The sequence below is a fragment of the Acipenser ruthenus genome, chromosome 4, assembly GCF_902713425.1.
Source record: "Acipenser ruthenus chromosome 4, fAciRut3.2 maternal haplotype, whole genome shotgun sequence".
Classification (NCBI taxonomy): Eukaryota; Metazoa; Chordata; class Actinopteri; order Acipenseriformes; family Acipenseridae; genus Acipenser; species Acipenser ruthenus.
The window spans coordinates 2157863-2179099 of NC_081192.1; the positions used below are offsets into that span (position 1 = coordinate 2157863).

Genomic DNA, 21237 nt, shown 5'->3' on the forward strand with positions numbered 1-21237 from the left:
AGTGATAATAGGAGCACAGGCGGTGATTCTGTGAGTGCTCCGGGGCTCAAGCACTAATGGGGGAAAATAAGGTCCTGCATAGTGCAAATAAATCACCTGTTCTGTCAAATTATAGTGTGAATGCTTCACAAGCACAACTGTTATTGCAACGTTTAAAATATAAAATCCATTTATACAAATACTCCCAGCTTTCTTGGAAAGATCTGCGTTTCCCTTGTTTTTCTTTTGTATTTGTTATGCTCTCATTAGTATCGAAACCTACTAGATACAGCGTCCGTAAGCTCTGTCAGATTCTACTGTACTTGCTGAAGGTGTTTTCTCCCACTGCTAATTAAAAAAAAAGCCACCTAGTTAACAATTTCATCCCAAGGGCTACAGTGAAACATACTGTCTTTAAATTGGGACTTTAGTGAAGAACGCATGTGTACGTGAGTACATTAATTATTGTAGATAGTAATTCATAGCCAGTCAGCATTTTTGTAAATAGCAACACATGTAATGTACAATAAAATAAACATTTTATTTGTGTCATCAGGCGGAGCTTCATGGTCGGCAGGGTGACACAGCTGAGAGAATGTTTTCCTCTCGTCCCGTCTGGTGCTGTCAGTGTCAGTTTCTCAGCACTCAGTCCAGTAGTCGCTCAGTAACGAGGTGCTTTGTTAAAAAATGTAAGTCTAAATGTGTAACTATGTTTATTTTTTAGCAAAATAAAATCTAAGCCTATTTTAGGGACCCCAACTGTTGTTGTTGATTCCAACTTAGGCACTTCACATAAGGACTAGCAAGTTTACATCAGGACTAGCAAGTTAGTCCTTTGGACTAGTAGCACAATATTGTTAGTTTCTAACCCTGCACAAGGCTCTTGTTGATAGTGAGTCATAGCTCCTCTACAAAACAGAGCATCTTAAAACAAATACATACATACATTAGTAAGAAATGTTCAAGTCTATGCCCCTGTATTATCAGCGTATATATGTTCTCGCTTTTCACACTGTGGGGCATTTTACCAAAGCTTTAACTAATGATTTATTTAAAGAATGTTTTGTTTGTTGTTGTGTCAAAGTCTGCTTATATATTCTGTAAGAAACTGTTCTATTAAAAAAGCCAACTGAAATAATTAATAATTTTAAAAAAAACCACATTTTTTAATAACTCATGAGCCCCCTATACCATTTTTTCAATTTTCAGTCAACATCAAAAAATGATGCCTTGAAAGGATCACAGCCATTAGTAGTTTCGTATCTCATGGACAGAGCTCCTAGAAGACTGTATTTATGTAGGATGCCAAAGGCTGTTTACTCCTTTGATCAAATAATGTGATACGAAAGGATTAGCTGTGACATTAGAAAGTACATTGCGTCTTGCAAAATGTCATCTTAATTATTTCTTGAAGTATTTCTTACTTACCCCTGTATTTGGTAGCTTTGTACCTTCCATCACCAACGTTTTATGTTAACATACAGTGTATGGAGACTTGTGATTTGTGTGAATGTCCCCTGACTATTCCCTATGACCACTTTGGGAAACAGCAGTGACAGAAAACTTGATCCTTGACACCATATCCTGCACCTGCTTAGCAAAGCAGGAACACAACAATGTCTAAAACACCAGAAATGAATGCTGTGCTTGTTATTTTCCTCATGTTTTTAAATAGGTCATGCATAACTTAATTTATCAACTATAAAATATAAACTGCTGGACTGGATGTAAACGTTTCTTTAGTTTTATTCATGTTTTAAATGCACTATAGGCGTTGTGGAACTGTGTGTGTGTGTGTGTGTGTGTGTATGTGTGTGTGTATGTCATTCTGGTGTGAACCAAGAGAGAAGGTAGACTAGTACCCACCTGGTATATGAGTATATTCAATCTGTGCTCAGTGCATGTGAGCAGCATCGGGCAGAATACTGATGCACAGAAACTTGGATCTTACTGATGTTGCAGTAGCACAGAATGTCTGCTTTATTAAACCAAGAAAAACAAAGCAATGAATAACATGACGATGAAAAAAAGATTATTTATTTATGACACAAAAACATCACACAGTGGCATGCTGCTGTACACAATGCTTAATGAAACAGCTCAGTTGAAAACAACAACCAATTCAAGCAGGGGACAGGTCCTTTTCAGAGATAACCTTCAGAAACCTTTATTGTACGCTGATTGCAAGCATAATTAATTCTGGGAGAAGGTGCTGAGATCTACAGCAAGGTATTTCTTGCACGTTTGTAAATCTATCTTTTTAACTTGCACTCAGAATCAAGCGTATTTGCAGCAACTACCTTAAATGAATTCAGGAACTTACCAATCCGTTTCTTTGCTAAGGGTAACCCTTAGACATAGTTACCGTATTCCTTCGAATTTAAGACGCCCTTGAATTTAAGACGCAGCCCAAATTTACCATCCTCAATTTGAGGAAGAGTGTTGTTGTAAATTAACCACAGAGGTTGTATATTAGGAGGCTGTGTGGTCCAGTGGTTAAAGAAAAGGGCTTGTAACCAGGAGGTCCCCGGTTCAAATCCCACCTCAGCCACTGACTCATTGTGTGACCCTGAACAAGTCACTTAACCTCCTTGTGCTCCGTCTTTCGGGTGAGACGTACTTGTAAGTGACTCTGCAGCTGATGCATAGTTCACACTCCCTAGTCTCTGTAAGTCACCTTGGATGAAGGCGTCTGCTAAATAAACAAATAATAATAATTTGTGCTGCGCACTGTATAATACTTAAGATGGCATCTCTGTCGTACATACACCACCACTCACAGCATCACACATCCTGGCAACAGAAAGCACGACACAACACTCCACTGCATCAGGCAACATGTAACCCAGCAACCACAACAGCACTAAACATTGATTGGCATGTCGAGAAATACGGGGGTCTGATTACCATTTTTGATCTGTCCAAGCTGGTACTGTTTTTAGAAATGCTGAAATTGTAAATATTTCTCTTGGAATTCCTCAGGAAGCTAGGTTTGTTTTTTCTCAGCAGTGTCACGTTGCTGCTTGTGTATTCGGGCAGACGTTTTTGTTGTCTTTTCTCGGCAGTCAGTCACGTTGCTGCTTGAGTACTCGGGTAGTCGTGTCTTTTGTTGGTGATTTTAATACACTCATCACTATACTGTACTCGAATTTAAGACACAGGCTATTTTTGAGAAGAAAAAATGGTTAAAAAAGTGTGTCTTAAATTTGAAGGTAATCAACATATTCATCGAGCAGCTTTAATACCTAGGGAATCTCTGCTCAACATAATGTTATCAAAGAAAACAGAATTCCATTTGTGGTTGTTTTTCACCCTATAGTGCAAAATTAAAAGTGTGCAGTTAAGGAAGGTTACCTATTAGTGGCCAAGTCAGTAAAACTCCAGAAAGCCATTCCCATGCCTTCTGTCATATCTTTTCACCAGCCTCCTGATCTCTAAATTGTGAGCAAAAGCTGAATTAAAACAATCTGTCATAAATCCTGGATCCCACCCACTGTACCTCAAACAGATGCACTACCTGTGATCATTAATACATTCATTTTTGTTTAGTAGTCAAAGGTTACAGTCTGACTATAATTTAAAAAATATCACCCACCTGTACACATGAGTGATTTCGATAGCGCAGATTTCCACTCTGACATTAGGGTGGGTGAAGCAGGCGTCTGGTGATTCTGCCTATGGAGAGCTCTGCTCAGGGTGCTCTGTGCTGCTCCGTATAACTGTTTTCAGTGTTTGATAGAGTAATGTACATTAGAGTACCAGATTACCCTGTGTATCGTTTTGTAGGACATATTTTCTTATTTTAACAATACAGACAGATAAGTAATTACTTTAAAACTACAAATTCAGAGCACTGGCTAGTTTTCGAACAAAGGTTCCTTAACCAAGGTAATTTATTCAGGATCTAAACAACATGGTGTAAGAAGTAAGCCTTGACACCTTTACTACAAAGGAAGATTATTTGGCAAACCAAATAACGATCCAGACTGAAATTCATACAAAGTAATCTAAATGATTAGATCAAAACTACAAAAGTATTCCTTCATCAAGGAAACTCACTCAGCCCAGACTAACCCCACATTCAGCATGATAAGCATGAACATGTTCACTTCAGAAGCAGCTGTAAAGCATTTTTGTGTTGTCATCACAATGGCTTCCAAGTGGTCTAGTTGTACTTTGGGCCTTGAAACTGCTCCGTGAAGGAAGAGTTCCATACTGCTTTACCTAAGAAGATATACAACGGAAACTACACACAAGTATCACACAAGGTTAATGCTTATTATGGAAACCTAAAAAAGAGGTGGTGCCATGATACAGAGTTCAAATCTATGTGTGTATGTGATTAGACAACAAATATCTTACTGTGGATATGTTAGTTTAAAAGCTGTTCTAGAAATAATTAAGGTACTTCTTTTGTTAATCTGATTGTATCCAGTACGATTTGATTTGCCCTTAGGAAACTATTGTAACTGTTGCAAACTCGTGGTATTCCCAGACGGCACGGGGCAGCCTCTTTGGTTGATCGGGATACTCTCTCCCTGGCGGAGGTTGTGGGTCGGAGCTCTCTGGTGGTGGCTGCGGGCTCTATGCTAGCTGCTGCTGGTTCTCAGTAAGCGGGTGCGGGCTCTCGGTCAGCGGCTGCGGACTCTCTCTCGGGGGCTCTGGCGGCGCAGGGCTCATCCTCTGGGGCTCTGACGCGGAGCTCTGTGGTGGCGGCTGCCGACTATAAGCAGCTACTCGACGACCGTCCGGGTAAACTCCACCCACTCCCTCTCTGAGCGCAGCGGCTTTTCCTGGCGCCACACCCCCAGCTGTGCTCTTTCCCATTCGTCCACCACCTTCAAGGCCCCGGGCATGGAAAGTTCAGGGTCTTCAGCGAGTCTGGCTGGGGGAGTCAAAGTAAGTGCCCCTGACTTTCACCGCAAGGTCCAGCAGGAATTCCTCGCCGGTCTGCCCCAGCCTTCTGCATTCCCCCGGGAATGCACACTGACGCAGCATTCGTTGTTGCCACAACTCTCTCTTGGATGACGCCCTTCCCTTGCTTCCTTTGGCCACTTCTGACCGGGCATCTCCTGCAGTCTCCATATCCCGCTTATTTCTGACACCAGTGTAGCAGAGGCGTATCTGGTCTGCAGCGAGAATAAATGAAGAGAGGTAGTAGTAATAAGCAGTAAAAACATAGTATTTTTATGGAACTGGATTAGCAGGAAGAAGGATAAAGCTCAGTTAGGCAACACCAACAGCACACCCACAACACAACCCCGAGCTGCTCGCAGGCAGCTCCTAAATAGTGATCCCCCCTGAGCCCTATTGGCTCACACACACAAGGGCACATTTACATACACACTGGCCAATCGCTCAGACCCTCGGTCCCGCGCAAGCAGCTGACTGGCGGAACCAAACACAAGGCTGAAACTTCCAGACAGAAGGGGTACAGTTTTAAAAAAAAATATTGAAAACCACTGGTCTGTATCACATGAACACATGAAGTTAAACACGTCATTTTGAATAGATTTGCTGTGACCTTCTGCACCTTAACAGTTATTGTTCTACAGTGAGTAGTTTCTTGTCAGTTGTATATCATTGCGATTGCTTCAAACCTGAGCTATAAACATTTTGTGATATACCGACTTGATACTAAGGACATATGAGAAGTGAGAGGCAATTACTAAAGCCTGACCTGGAGCATTTGTCAATAGGGCCATTCCATGAAAACGGTACGCTTGTTGAGCTGATAAGTCATCAGCATCAGACTAACGGCAAGCCTCGGAACCAATACAAGCTGATCAAAATTATTTGGTACTCTAAACTATATATTTATAATACAAGTTTTTAATTGAAGGAATAACCTTCACTGCAACATCAAATACAAATAATTATTATCATGAACAATGGGGATATAGTCAGTATCCTAAAGTCTAAAAGCTGTATATTAAGAGCTACTTGATTCAATTGTGATGACACTAGTTTACTTTATCTAAATGTGCAGCAATGGATTTGTGCAGTTCACCATGACTATCTTGAAACTTGATTAATACGGTCTTAACACGATACAAGCATAACATTGAAATAATTATATTTTATCTTTGGCAATGTGTCTGGAAGATCTCCCCTAAATGCAATATCAGTATTTTAGAAATAATTGCATCATGCTTCAGTGTCAACATTAAAAATATTGGCCACACTTTAGGCGCTTTATTGAATCAGTCAAACCACATTGTTACGGCTAGCTTTTTAAGTTCTTTGTTTTACATTATTGCCTTCCATCAGGAATGGATAAAGACACAGTTTAAGACGACATGGCATAGATGATTAATTGTATTCAGATTAGGAATTATACCCATGAAATCCTTATCTATTGAGTTGCGTGTGTTCATTACAGTGTTATGAATTAATATGACGTGGCACTGTGTTGTTCTTGTCACTGCTGTCAGTGCATGTTGCCGTGCTGGTAACATTTTAATTTGACACAGACCTAATTATTTCTTCTTTGCCTCTTTGACAGTCCCTGCATTTTGCCATTATAATTACACTGTCTATTTATTTATCATTACACAATCACACAAACACATAGCACATAAGAAACGTGTTATATATAACATTTGAGGATCTACTGCATTTTAGTTGTTCAAGATTCACTTTAAAGTGTGCCATAGATACAAATGACAGAGAATGATTTCGGTGGAAGTCTGTAAGTAAATTAGTATCAGCAGTTCTGTTTCTGCACTGCTGAAATGCACTTTCCATCACAACTAATTTAGATGTTTCCACTTATTGCAAGTATTTAGTTTAAAAATGTAACCTCTATGTTTCTTTAAAATAATTTCTAAAGGAAAGCCTTGTATCGGACATTAATGCATATTTATAATTAGATTTAAAAATATCAGATTTTTTCAAGAGCTTTGCTGAATTTGACCCTCAGCTTCTGTTATCGGGTCTGTAAAGTTCCATTGCTAGAACAGTGAAAATGGATTACCTGGAGTGTTATTATTATTTGTTTATTTAGAAGACGCCTTTATCCAAGGCGACTTATAGAGACTAAGGTGTGTGAACTATGCATCAGCTGCAGAGTCACTTGCAACAACATCTCACCCGAAAGACAGAGCACAAGGAGGTTAAGTGACTCAGGTTCACACAGTGAGTCAGTGGCTGAGGCGGGATTTGAACCGTGGACCTCCTGGCTACAAGCCCGTTTCCGTAACAAGCAACACCGTGCTCCGTAACACATCATGGATTGTTATTGTTGTGTTACCTGTTTGACAATGTGGGCAATAATCCTTCCACTATCAGTGCACTAGAGAAGACATTTTGAAAAGAGCTTTGAAACAGACTTTAAAGCTGTAAGTGTAAAAAGTTGTCAGGATTACAGGTACATTATTTAAACCGCTGTAGCAACACGTGGGGATGTATAACACTATTTTTCATAACCCTGCAACTTACTCTTTAAGACAACATATATGCACTAATTCGACTGCCATATGCCAGATGCCATAAAATGCAGATGACGTTTGCAGGGACCAGGAGGACCAAGGAAGACTATGTCTGTTTTGCATGACATTGTTATGGTCATGTAGTCTGCTTTCTGTTAAAAAAACAATCATATTAGCTTGAGTCTCTTCTGCAACATACATTTTGGTTTTTGACGAGATTATTGTACATTTAGGATTGATATGTTTGTTTGCTATTGTCTTGGCACTGCATCCAAATTTATTTCAAATCCCAGAGGCTGAGATTGTTACTGAGCCTGGAGACGTGGATGTTTTCCAGACTTTAATTGCTCATTATTATTATTATTTATTTCTTAGCAGACGCCCTTATCCAGGGCCACTTACAATTGTTACAAGATATCACATTATTTTTATAATTACCCATTTATACAGTTGGGTTTTTACAGGAGCAATCTAGGTAAAGTATCTTGCTCAAGGGTACAGCAGCAGTGTCCTCCACTTGGGATTGAACCCACGACCCTCCGGTCAAGAGTCCAGAGCCCTAACCACTACTCCACACTGCTCATGCAGCGGGTTGAGCTACATCTCCAGTGATAGGGCACATTGATCCCCTCTGGTTGGATTTCTGTATGTAGAAACTGATTGTAGGTTACAACTCTACTATCCACAGGCACAGGCGCAGTCCATGCTAACTTTATTTGTTTTTGTATTTCAGGTTGGATTACTTCTTTGGTTTGTATTTTTATTCATTTATGTAAGGAGTTTATGACAAAAAACCTGCCTGTGATTTTGGAGTCTAGGAAACCAGTTGAATACCCACTAATACCCTCCATCCACTTTTTGCACAGTTCTGTTTTTTTGTATTCTAAATGACTTTTCTGACTAATACAATAGATGGGATTGGTTTCTCTTTTGCTGTTTTGCAAAGCCATTAATACTGTGATTGCATAAAACACGTACACCTATATTTAATAAGTATAAGAGTAGTCAGTGTTTATTCTCAATCAATTTCACAAGAGGACAGTGCTGTTTACAACTTTGAAACATTAGAGACTGCTGTTTCTCCTGATGTCTGGCTACAGGGGCAGCAGTGTGGAGTAGTGGTTAGGGCTCTGGACTCTTGACCGGAGGGTTGTGGGTTCAATCCCCAGTGGGGGACACTGCTGTTGTACCCTTGAGCAGGTACTTTACCTAGATTGCTCCAGTAAAAAAAAAAAACAACTATATAAATGGGTAATTGTATGTAAAAATAATGTGATATCTTGTAACAATTGTAAGTCGCCCTGGATAAGGGTGTCTGCTAAGAAATAATAATAATAATAATAATAATAACTACTGCACATGTGTAATGAGTGCACAGTGACTACACTGCAGTATGTCATTCTATTAGCCCTGAATCCTTTGCTTATATCTCAAGTTTGCTGCTAGGTTATGACAAGGGCATTTCTATTTAAATGAGTTGCTTCATGGTGCCTTGGGACCTCATAATATTATGGATTAATTTAGTTTGTTCCAGCTTCCAGTTTAAATCTGTGGCACTTACAGTGCCTTGCGAAAGTATTCGGCCCCCTTGAACTTTGCGACCTTTTGCCACATTTCAGGCTTCAAACATAAAGATATGAAACTGTAATTTTTTGTGAAGAATCAACAACAAGTGGGACACAATCATGAAGTGGAACGAAATTTATTGGATATTTCAAACTTTTTTAACAAATAAAAAACTGAAAAATTGGGCGTGCAAAATTATTCAGCCCCCTTAAGTTAATACTTTGTAGCGCCACCTTTTGCTGCGATTACAGCTGTAAGTCGCTTGGGGTATGTCTCTATCAGTTTTGCACATCGAGAGACTGAAATTTTTGCCCATTCCTCCTTGCAAAACAGCTCGAGCTCAGTGAGGTTGGATGGAGAGCATTTGTGAACAGCAGTTTTCAGTTCTTTCCACAGATTCTCGATTGGATTCAGGTCTGGACTTTGACTTGGCCATTCTAACACCTGGATATGTTTATTTGTGAACCATTCCATTGTAGATTTTGCTTTATGTTTTGGATCATTGTCTTGTTGGAAGACAAATCTCCGTCCCAGTCTCAGGTCTTTTGCAGACTCCATCAGGTTTTCTTCCAGAATGGTCCTGTATTTGGCTCCATCCATCTTCCCATCAATTTTAACCATCTTCCCTGTCCCTGCTGAAGAAAAGCAGGCCCAAACCATGATGCTGCCACCACCATGTTTGACAGTGGGGATGGTGTGTTCAGGGTGATGAGCTGTGTTGCTTTTACGCCAAACATAACGTTTTGCATTGTTGCCAAAAAGTTCGAATTTGGTTTCATCTGACCAGAGCACCTTCTTCCACATGTTTGGTGTGTCTCCCAGGTGGCTTGTGGCAAACTGTAAATGACACTTTTTATGGATATCTTTAAGAAATGGCTTTCTTCTTGCCACTCTTCCATAAAGGCCAGATTTGTGCAGTATACGACTGATTGTTGTCCTATGGACAGAGTCTCCCACCTCAGCTGTAGATCTCTGCAGTTCATCCAGAGTGATCATGGGCCTCTTGGCTGCATCTCTGATCAGTCTTCTCCTTGTATGAGCTGAAAGTTTAGAGGGACGGCCAGGTCTTGGTAGATTTGCAGTGGTCTGATACTCCTTCCATTTCAATATTATCGCTTGCACAGTGCTCCTTGGGATGTTTAAAGCTTGGGAAATCTTTTTGTATCCAAATCCGGCTTTAAACTTCTCCACAACAGTATCTCGGACCTGCCTGGTGTGTTCCTTGTTCTTCATGATGCTCTCTGCGCTTTAAACGGACCTCTGAGACTATCACAGTGCAGGTGCATTTATACGGAGACTTGATTACACACAGGTGGATTCTATTTATCATCATTAGTCATTTAGGTCAACATTGGATCATTCAGAGATCCTCACTGAACTTCTGGAGAGAGTTTGCTGCACTGAAAGTAAAGGGGCTGAATAATTTTGCACGCCCAATTTTTCAGTTTTTTATTTGTTAAAAAAGTTTATAATATCCAATAAATTTCGTTCCACTTCATGATTGTGTCCCACTTGTTGTTGATTCTTCACAAAAAATTACAGTTTCATATCTTTATGTTTGAAGCCTGAAATGTGGCAAAAGGTCGCAAAGTTCAAGGGGGCCGAATACTTTCGCAAGGCACTGTACATACAGACGTGCTCAAATTTGTTGGTACCCCTCCACAAAAAACGAAGAATGCACAATTTTCTCTGAAATAACTTGAAACTGACAAAAGTAATTGGCATCCACCATTGTTTATTCCATATTTAATAGAAATCAGACTTTGCTTTTGATTTTTTATTCAACATAATATTGTAAATAATAAAACAAATGAAAATGGCATGGACAAAAATGATGGGACCGCTAACCTAATATTTTGTTGCACAACCTTTAGAGGCAATCACTGCAATCAAACGTTTTCTGTAGCTCTCAATGAGACTTCTGCACCTGTTAACAGGTAGTTTGGCCCACTCTTCCTGAGCAAACTGCTCCAGCTGTCTCAGGTATGATGGGTGCCTTCTCCAGACTGCAAGTTTTAGCTCTTTCCATAGATGTTCGATAGGATTCAGATCAGGACTCATAGAAGGCCACTTCAGAATAGTCCAATGTTTTGTTCTTATCCATTCTTGGATGCTTTTAGCTGTGTGTTTTGGGTCATTATCCTGTTGGAGGACCCATGACCTGCGACTAAGACAGAGCTTTCTGACACTGGGCAGTACGTTTCGCTCCAGAATGCCTTGATAGTCTTGAGATTTCATTGTGCCCTGCACAGATTCAAGGCACCCTGTGCCAGGCGCAGCAAAGCAGCCCCAAAACATAACCGAGCCTCCTCCATGTTTCACTGTAGGTATGGTGTTCTTTTCTTTGAAAGCTTCATTTTTTCGTCTGTGATTTTTCGGATTGTGGCTCGTCAATATGCATTTTAACAAATTCCAGTCTGGCTTTTTTATGTTTTTCTTTCAAAAGTGGAGTCCTCCTGGGTCTTCTTCCATGAAGCCCACTTTCGCTCAAAAAGCGACGGATGGTGCGATCAGAAACTGATCAGTTCAGTGTGGTGCACACAATGATACCAAACAGCACAGTGACTACTTTTCTCCATTTAAATAGGCTGAATGATTGATTACAAGATTGGAGACATGTGTGATACTAATTAAAGAAACTAATTAGTTTGAAATATCACTATAATCCAATTATTTATTATCTTTTCTAAGGGGTACCAACAAATGTGTCCAGGCCATTTTAGAATATCTTTGTAGAATAAGCAACAATTAATCTCTTTTCACAGCTTCTTTGCTTTATTCTATGACATACCAAAGGCATGCAAGTATACATGATAAAATAGCTTTTAATTTCATCACTTTTCAGGAGGAATGAAGCATTATTTCAATGAGCTGTAAGGGTACCAACAAATTTGAGCACGTCTGTAGGTTTGCTGTGATTCTTCCCTGATGATGTAGCCTTTCTGTTTAAATCCAAGACATACCCTGTGCAAACAAGGCATACCACCCTACTCATTAATAATACAATTTTACTAACTACATTTTGAACTCAATTAATGTGCAGAATTTTGTGTTATCAGTATTGATTTGTAACAAACAAAAGGGTGCAACTCAAGATGGTGATTTAAGCCATACTGTTTTTTTTTTTTTGCACATCAGTATTTAGTTTTTATTGCAGTATTCATTCTAGCATTCAGATGGACTACCTGTGATCATTAATATGTTTAGATCATTAATTTTTGTTTAGTAGTGAAATGTTACAGTCTGACTATAGTTTAAAAAATATCATCCATCTGTACACATGCGTGATTTGCACTCTGATATTAGGGTGGATTAAGCAGGCGTCTGGTCATTCTTCAGAGAGAGCACTGCTCAGGGCACAGTCTGCAAACCATAGAGAAAAAAATCTACAAAACAGAAAATGCACACTTCGGCACAGCACCATACATCATAAATCAACCAATCTGCTGTATTATTGAATTGTGGTTTGTCACACTTGAAAAAAATTATTGTATTTCTTGCTCTTATTGTATGACTTGTATTGTAACACTTGAATGTATTTGTATTTGCTTGCGATTGTAAGTTGCCCTGGATAAGGGCGTCTGCTAAGAAATAAATAATAATAATAATAATAATAATAATAATAATAATAATAATAATAATAATAATAATCAAGTCTTTAAGAAGGTGATTGTCTTGTTTGATTTCTTTTTCTGAATATTCGAACAAATATTTTTTGACGTGTTCGTATACAAAAATCAAATGTTTGTATTCGACAAAAATACCTTGCACTCATTTACTGCATCATAGAAGTTGCCTGACAGTTTCAGAAATGGCCAATGAAAAATTGCTCTTTGTGATAGGTGATTCAAACCAGCGAACTACCACTTAGCTTGGGATTCATCGACTGAAAAAGCCTTTGACTGTTTACACAGGATCACCTACGATTTGCTGATGACATCCTCATATTTACAACGTGCCCAGAATTACAAACAAGAATACAAGAACTACACAAGGTTAGCATCAAAGTGGGTTTGAAAATGAACCTGAAGAAGATTCAAGTCATGTTCAATAAATATACCATTCCACAGGCAATTGAAGTCAATGGGATAAAGCTTGAAGATGTCAATAACTACGTATACTGCAACGGAGAACCAAATGTGCGAAATCAACAGAAGAAATGGGCTGGAGTGCCTTTGAAAGATTAAGCATGGTTCTAAAAGAGAAACTACCCTTATGCCTCAAGAGGAAAGTCTTCAATCAATGCGTGTTGCCGGTGCTAACTTACGGATGCGAAACCTGGACCCTCAATGCAAAAATGACTCAAAAATTACAAACGACTCAACGTAGTATGGAAAGATGCATGCTGGGAATAACAAGAAGAGACAGGAAAAGGAAGGAATGGATAAGAGCGCAAACAAAAGTATGCAATGTTATTATAAGAGCGAAAAAACTGAAATGGCAGTGTGGGCCAGACATGTAGCAAGAAGAACAGACCATCGCTGGACCAAGGAGATACTAGACTGGATCCCAAGAGATATAAAGCGACCAAGAGGAAGACCTCCAGGAAGATGGCAAGATGAAATTAGGAAACACGCCGGAGCAACGTGGATGAAGGATGCGGCAGACAGCAGTTGCTTGTTCAGCTCCAAAAAGGCACAAGTAAACCTTTATGAAAATGTGTCTGTGGCCACTGTTTACTGCATTGAAACGACAATGGCAAGGAATGAAAAAAAGCTAAAAAATAAATAAAATGCGGTTTCAACTTTATGTACTGTTTATTTCGGGAATTAACCAAACAACATTTAACTTGAACTGCTATTTGGCATTCTTTGTTTTGTAGTTAATTTACTGGGTAAAGTAAGACCTACACAACATATTCTTTACTCCTGGGATATTTTTCTATTTCAACGTGTTACATAGTGTAACGTCTTGCTGTAAAATAAAGGCACACGCACTGGGGTCACACCCCCCTGCCCCTGCTGCTATGCTGTCTCTGCTGCGTTCAGAGTAATAGAATGGATGGCTTTTGTTACTTTTTGAAAATGAACGAATATCTGAATGAATATTTAAATTATGAGTGAATATCCAAACATGAAAATCCTGTGTTTGTCCCACCACTAATAAATATGAACTACTACTTTCTGGCTGTCACATTTCAATATGAATTATTTGTTTCTGCTTGGACCCATAGCACTCCTGAGACTCACTGTAATAAACAATCTATTGTACCTTTCTATATTCAGAACAACAGTTTTATTTTCTTTGTGTCTTTCAGGTGATGAGCTGGAATAGATCATGTCTGAAGTACAGGGAACCGTGGAGTTTTCTGTGGAGCTGCACAAGTTTTATAATGTGGATCTTTTTCAAAGAGGGTAAGTGTAACCTTGTTGTGTTCTATGTGTGAAGGGGGTGATTTAGTATAGACAACCCCAAGATCAAGGGGGGACCCCACGTTGAAAACACGATCTTTTAAATATCTGTATTATTTGCATGTTTTAACTACAGGTTTGGCAATTGGATCGTGTTCATTTCTCCCACATGATGACAGTGTTTGGCTGCCAAGTGTTACTATAAAATGTGAGCTGTGATTGTAAACTGGCTGCGTTTCCTTTCTTTTTTTAACTGTGTTTATGTTGTTTTTGTTTTTTCCCCCCCTGATATTTTCTCCTCATTGGATGCTTTTTCCAATTATTTAATTTAAAATTGCAGAGAACTTACTTTTGACACCAATTACCATGTCATTTTATAAGAACAGGATCAGTGAATTGAATGAACTCCTCAGATTCTGTCTTTGAATGAGCTACTGCCAAGAAGAACAAGCAGTGCAACAATCAATGTGTTAATTATCAATGCATTTGATGTTGATATTTCTATATAAATATGACATTGCATTCAATCAAGAGGTGGTCATTGTTCCTGCAAAAAGAATAAAAAATCCAGATTTTAATTGTATTAAAAAGTCACAGGCAATCATTGAAACTCAGGGTCAATATTGTACTACAATCTAGGCTGCAGTTGTCATTCAGAGATGCAGAGGGAGTACCAAAGGATTCTGGGTTATCAGAAGGTTCACAGGGCCTCCAGCTAATTGATTTCTTTTTGTTTCCTTTTTTTAACCATCCTAAAAACAAAACAACATTGACTTAATGGGCCTGTTTTGACCCAAGATCTTTCCGAAAGGAATAAAACATTTTAACGGCATGACAATTGCATGAAAAAGTTATGTTTTCATTTCAGTGCTAGTGTTTTAACAGTTAACAAAGTTACACTGCTGCGCTTCACAAAGCAGTCTGTTATGCAGTGAAATACAGTGGATTGAAGCCCAAGAGTCAGTAAGTATTGGCAGAGGTAATGTACTTCCACACCGTGCTTCGTGTTACATGATTAAAACGGGTCCTTTCCAAACATTTGCTTAAAAATAGGGCGCACAGTATTCACAGCATGTCAGCTGTGCACATCCCTTCATTGTAGTCAGATATGTGCATAATTGACATGTGATTCTTGCTGCCAGATATGTGCATGATTAACATGTGATCTCAGTGGACAAGCATAGCTTTGTTTTCTGAAAGCATACAGAGAGGAAAATCAAAAGCAGTGGCTAACTACTGGAGTTAAATATATATAAAGTAAGCAACATGCCTCTCCACATAAATTAGGACGTTTTCAATAGTCTGCATCAGGGTTGCTTACTGTACAATAATGTAACTTTGGTAATGCATGGGAGGACATTATTTGAAGCAAATGGTCAATTTATTTAATACTGTATTAATATTACAAAATCCTCACGCGAGCCTAGAACCCTTTTTGAATCCCTTCCCTTCTTTAGGGTCAGACACCTGACCTTTTAAGGGTGATCCAATAACTTGAATAGATGAACAGGCTTCATTTTGTTTTAATTTAAGTGCTAACAAACGACTTGGTCTACTGCCATGAAAATAATATTTCTGACGGACCCTATGCATAATAAATTCTGCTCTATGTTGTAACAAATCATTAAGTTCAGCCCTAGTTGTTCGCAAATTGTCTTCTCCTGCCTGCGTATAATTGTATTTTAATGCAGATTCCAGTATGTGACAACGCTTTTCTAAATCATTAATTGTCTGAAGGCTTGTTGTTTAGGTGAGAAGCAAAAGCTGTACTGTTACCCTGTATAAAACCTTTAGTAGCTTCCCTTACCATGGCAGGGTGCTCACCTGAATCTTTAAAACCTTTAGTAGCTTCCCTTACCATGGCAGGGTCCTTACCTGAATCTTTCAAACCTTTAGTAGCTTCCCATACCATGGCAGGGTCCTTACCTGAATCTTTCAAACCTTTAGTAGCTTCCCATACCATGGCAGGGTGCTCACCTGAATCTTTCAAACCTTTAGTAGCTTCCCATACCATGGCAGGGTCCTTACCTGAATCTTTCAAACCTTTAGTAGCTTCCCTTACCATGGCAGGGTCCTTACCTGAATCTTTCAAACCTTTAGTAGCTTCCCATACCATGGCAGGGTCCTTACCTGAATCTTTCAAACCTTTAGTAGCTTCCCTTACCATGGCAGGGTCCTTACCTGAATCTTTAAAACCTTTAGTAGCTTCCCATACCATGGCAGGGTCCTTACCTGAATCTTTCAAACCTTTAGTAGCTTCCCATACCATGGCAGGGTCCTTACCTGAATCTTTAAAACCTTTAGTAGCTTCCCTTACCATGGCAGGGTCCTCACCTGAATCTTTAAAACCTTTAGTAGCTTCCCTTACCATGGCAGGGTCCTTACCTGAATCTTTAAAGTAATGTTAAATCGCCATCGTACAGTTCTCTGTGTTGTACTAGGGTGAAATTGAAATGCGCATTGCAATGAATTATGATCTGAAAGTACTACAGGAAATATGCTTACTGTATTGCCATTGGAAACTAATTCAGTAGAAACTTAAATATAATCAATTCTAGCCGAGAAGCAAGTATAATCTCTAGCTGTGGGATTTTGTAGTCGCCAGAGATCCAGGATATTTAAGCGCTGGCTACATTTGTTTGTGAGCTACAAAAGTTGGAACCCAATCTATCTAACGAAGTATCAAACACTGCATTCATATCAGCACCAACTACTAAAGAATAATCAGACAGTGCAAGCAATTCTCCGGTTGTATAAGAAGCATCTGTTTCACCAACCCCAATCAGCCAAAACTGCAGGTTTTTATACATGTGACCATCTCCAAATTAGTAATAAGAAGAACATAAGAACATAAGAAAGTTTACAAACAAGAGGAGGCCATTCAGCCCATCTTGCTTGTTTGGTTGTTAGTAGCTTATTGATCCCAGAATCTCATCAAGCAGCTTCTTGAAGGATCCCAGGGTGTCAGCTTCAACAACATTACTGGGGAGTTGGTTCCAGACCCTCACAATTCTCTGTGTAAAAAAGTGCCTCCTATTTTCTGTTCTGAATGCCCCTTTATCTAATCTCCATTTGTGACCCCTGGTCCTTGTTTCTTTTTTCAGGTCAAAAAAGTCCTCTGGGTCGACATTATCTATACCTTTTAGGATTTTGAATGTTTGAATCAGACATTAATCAATCTGGAGACGGTCACATTTTCACGAGTTTAGCATGGATGGGGAAGTGCTGCAAAACAATTAACAATAAAAGAACGTGTTTTTACACACATCAACAATACATTCAAACAATAATAATACAAAACCATACAATAGACACGGGCGGGGTGTGCCCCGTCACACATGGCTACCACCATGCAGAAGGAGAGAGTCTCTATTGGATTAAATCAATACTGCAGCTGACGAGGAGGGAGATTTAATGAAAACTGACAGTTAAGTGAGAATGATAATCATAGCTTTAAACACTCATTCAGGTGATATTCAGTTACACTAAAAATAAGTTAATAACAAAAGCTGTGGGGATTGCTGCAGTCAAGGGGCATCATTGTTTGAAAATGGAAGAAGAAAGGGAGGGCAGCGTAAATAAATACATAAATAAATGCATTCTCATTTAAAAAAAAAAAAATTCTGCTGGCGTTTCAAAATAATTAAATGAGGGAGGAAATCTGAAATGTTACAAAATCAAGAGAGCGTTTACTTTCCAATATTGATTTATTTTGTTGCTTTTCATTGCCCAAAACTAAATTGTTGTCCAAGTGATGTGAGATCATGGACCATGCTGCATGTAATAAAATTTAAAAATGGAGATTAATTTTGCTTTCAATTGAGCAAATGAGTTTCTGGAGCAAAGGGCATCTTTTTGTTTATTTTTTTTACCAAAATGGATCTGCAGTAAAGATGCTTCAGCTGACAATCAAGAACAGGCATCTGGTTTGTGGTTCACTGAAATGCTAGCTTTACTCAGATTTGATCTTCTAAACTAAACCCTAAACCTTGTTTTATAACTAACCCCCTTTAGTGGATATATTGATATGTCGGTTGCTTTTGTTGTAAAAACAAAAAGTGGGTTTAGAGAATAAATGTTGCATAAACTCATTAAAATAAATACATTATATATATATATATATATATATATATATATATATATATATATATATATATATATATATATATATATATATCTTTAGTATTCATAGAAAGACAGACCACTCAGAATTATTGCAAATGCTGAGCTGAGTGAAATAAATCACTTAAAGCAGGGAATGGGCACAAGAATATTGCTAACTATTTTTTTTCTTAATGGATGCTGAATCAAACGTGCAACCTCAGGAGTGTTTTAACTAAATTACAATCTGATTGATGTCTTGGTTGTGCTGTTCTGAGTTTTTGTCTAAAAGGCCTGATGTGTCATTATGGGGGGCCCCATTTGGAAGTAAGTTAGAATGTATAAAACTAGCTAGTCTTATACCATTTATACCATTATCACTTAGTCCATGGTGCAGTTCTGAATATTAGCCCCAAAGTGTTGTGTATGATTGTGACAGGGTGCCCTCCCCTTGGGGTTATTTATGTGTGTATTCCATTTGTATTTGTGTTGTTATTATTATTATTATTATTGTATGTGTTTCTGTGCGGACGGACGAATGCCGTTCAACATTATTATTTATTATTCATAAAGGGTAGCTGGCATTAATGGGGTTAAATCCCCATCCCAATAAAGCCTGTGGGACTGTGGCTGGAGCCTTAATAAGGTAATTGTTTAAATAGGTAATTAAAGCACCAGCCACAGTATAAAAAAAAACACTCCAGGCACAGAGTTGAGAGGAGAGTTAGGAGAGTTAAGATCGAGAGCGAATGCTACCAGCCAGTGAACAAAGGTACTCGTAGTTGGCGTAGTAGGCTGTGTGGTCCAGTGGTTAAAGAAAAGGGCTTGTAACCAGGAGGTCCCCGGTTCAAATCCCACCTCAGCCACTGACTCATTGTGTGACCCTGAGCAAGTCACTTAACCTCCTTGTGCTCCGTCTTTCGGGTGAGACGTAATTGTAAGTGACTCTGCAGCTGATGCATAGTTCACACACCCTAGTCTCTGTAAGTCGCCTTGGATAAAGGCGTCTGCTAAATAAACACAGAATAATAATAATAAGTGTCAGCGTGTGTGTTGTTTTACTTTAGCCAATGTGCCCTTTTCTTTTGGTGTGTTTTGTTTAACTCTTTTGTTTTCTTATTTAATAAAGGTACGGCTGCGGGTGTTTTAGCCCCGTATCATTTGTGTTTAAACCCTAACCCTAACCCTGAACCTGACATCACCACCCACACGCACCACTCAAGCCATCTCTGACATCGATATTTAGGGCTACCACCTCCGACTGTGTATTGTTATGTTATTTTTATCATTTTTCTAACCTTATGTGTGTAGGGGATGACAGATGGCAGGGACACAGTAATGCAGGAAACTGATTTCTCCACTCCCCAAATGTAATACTCTACATTACATTCTGACCAAGGCCAATCCAGTTTCGTTTTTAAATTGAAAAATCAATGTTAACAATTTGAAACAATTTACTTTTTACTTTTACCTTGAACTGACTTGTTTAGAAAGGGGGGGGGGGTTATGGGTTATTTTTGTGTCACATGACTTTCTTCTTCTCTTAGGGTACAGAAAGGGAGGGTTTGGTTCAGGTCTGGTTATGATATACTTACAGCAGTGTGATTTACTATGATTTTCTTAACTGTGCTCTGTGACAGAACTCTGGCAGCATTTGTGATGGGTTGCTAAGCTAATGCTTAAAGTAATTGCAATGCATTCATTTATCCGAGCTTGTTCGATCTAACAGATATGTCTCATACGCACGTTTGCTTTTCAAATATTACACTAGTACCAGATGACTGAGACACTGATAGGGGTTTCTTTACCTGGTGTGCTTCCAGCACCAGTTACAACAAGCAGCGGATCCACCTTCATTGACTCTGCAGATTAAATGTAATTCTGCATTAAGAATTGTGTATGTGTTTTTTGGGTGGGAGGGAGGTGTTATGTGACTTTTAAAAAAAAAATTTTTTTAAATGAGAACTTTTAACTTTCATGTATCGATAATGTCAGAAACATGTAAGTACAGTAACATAAACACATTGCCATCTAAATGAGGAGAAGGGTTGTGATTTAAATAAAAAAAATCCTGTATAGTATAGGGAATACAGCAAATTGCAGTTGTAGAACCATAAATTCCTTGTTAGTCGTGCATTGTAGCACCCAGCCAAAGTGATCACAGCTGTGTTTTCTTTTCTTTGGTTGTGGATACATTATTGTCCCTTGTGGCAAAACGAGAGCTTGTACTTGTAGTTCAATTCCTCAACTTTTCTGCAATAAGGAAACCTTAGAAAAGTAGCTAAATCCATTTTTTTTTTCAATTAATAAAAGCACATAAAAAACTACAACAATATAATAAATAAATATTATTTTCAGTATATAAAGAGGAAGAGAACAACGAATGCACCAGACAAATACAGTTTTACAGTTGGGTTGGTGTAGTGTTTTCAGATTATTCAATGATAAATATTCCTCATGGGGCCTTGACAGATTTGTTGTGACTCAGTTTAAAACCTTTTATTTTAAACTTGCTGACTTTTGTGTTTTCTGGTCAGCATCAAGATTCCATGATCTCCAATGCAAAAATAAAAATACTAATAATACTTCTTGTATCTTAATTGCATTTTGCTTTTGCATGTATTTAATTCAGTGTGTGATTTTGAAAAGTTATTACACATATGCACTGCATTATTGTATTATACTTTATATCCATAGGTACTACCAGGTGAGAGCTGCTTTGAAGATATCATCTCGTATCCCACACCGATTGATAGTGACAGCATCAACACCCACAGGTAAGGGTAAATAACATTACAGGTAAGAATAAA

At 38.6% G+C, this 21237-nt stretch overlaps 1 protein-coding gene across 1 annotated transcript in view; it reads left to right on the forward strand.

Moving 5' to 3' along the window:
- The window catches only part of LOC117400757 (protein FAM135B-like), a 107830-nt gene that overhangs the window by 20346 nt on the left and 66247 nt on the right, over positions 1–21237 (forward strand). Inside the window, exons 2-3 of the mRNA XM_059021291.1 lie at positions 14233–14329; positions 21125–21204. Coding sequence (XP_058877274.1) covers positions 14253–14329; positions 21125–21204 — 157 coding nt within the window. The 5' untranslated portion in view covers positions 14233–14252. The remainder of the gene's footprint in view (positions 1–14232; positions 14330–21124; positions 21205–21237) is intronic.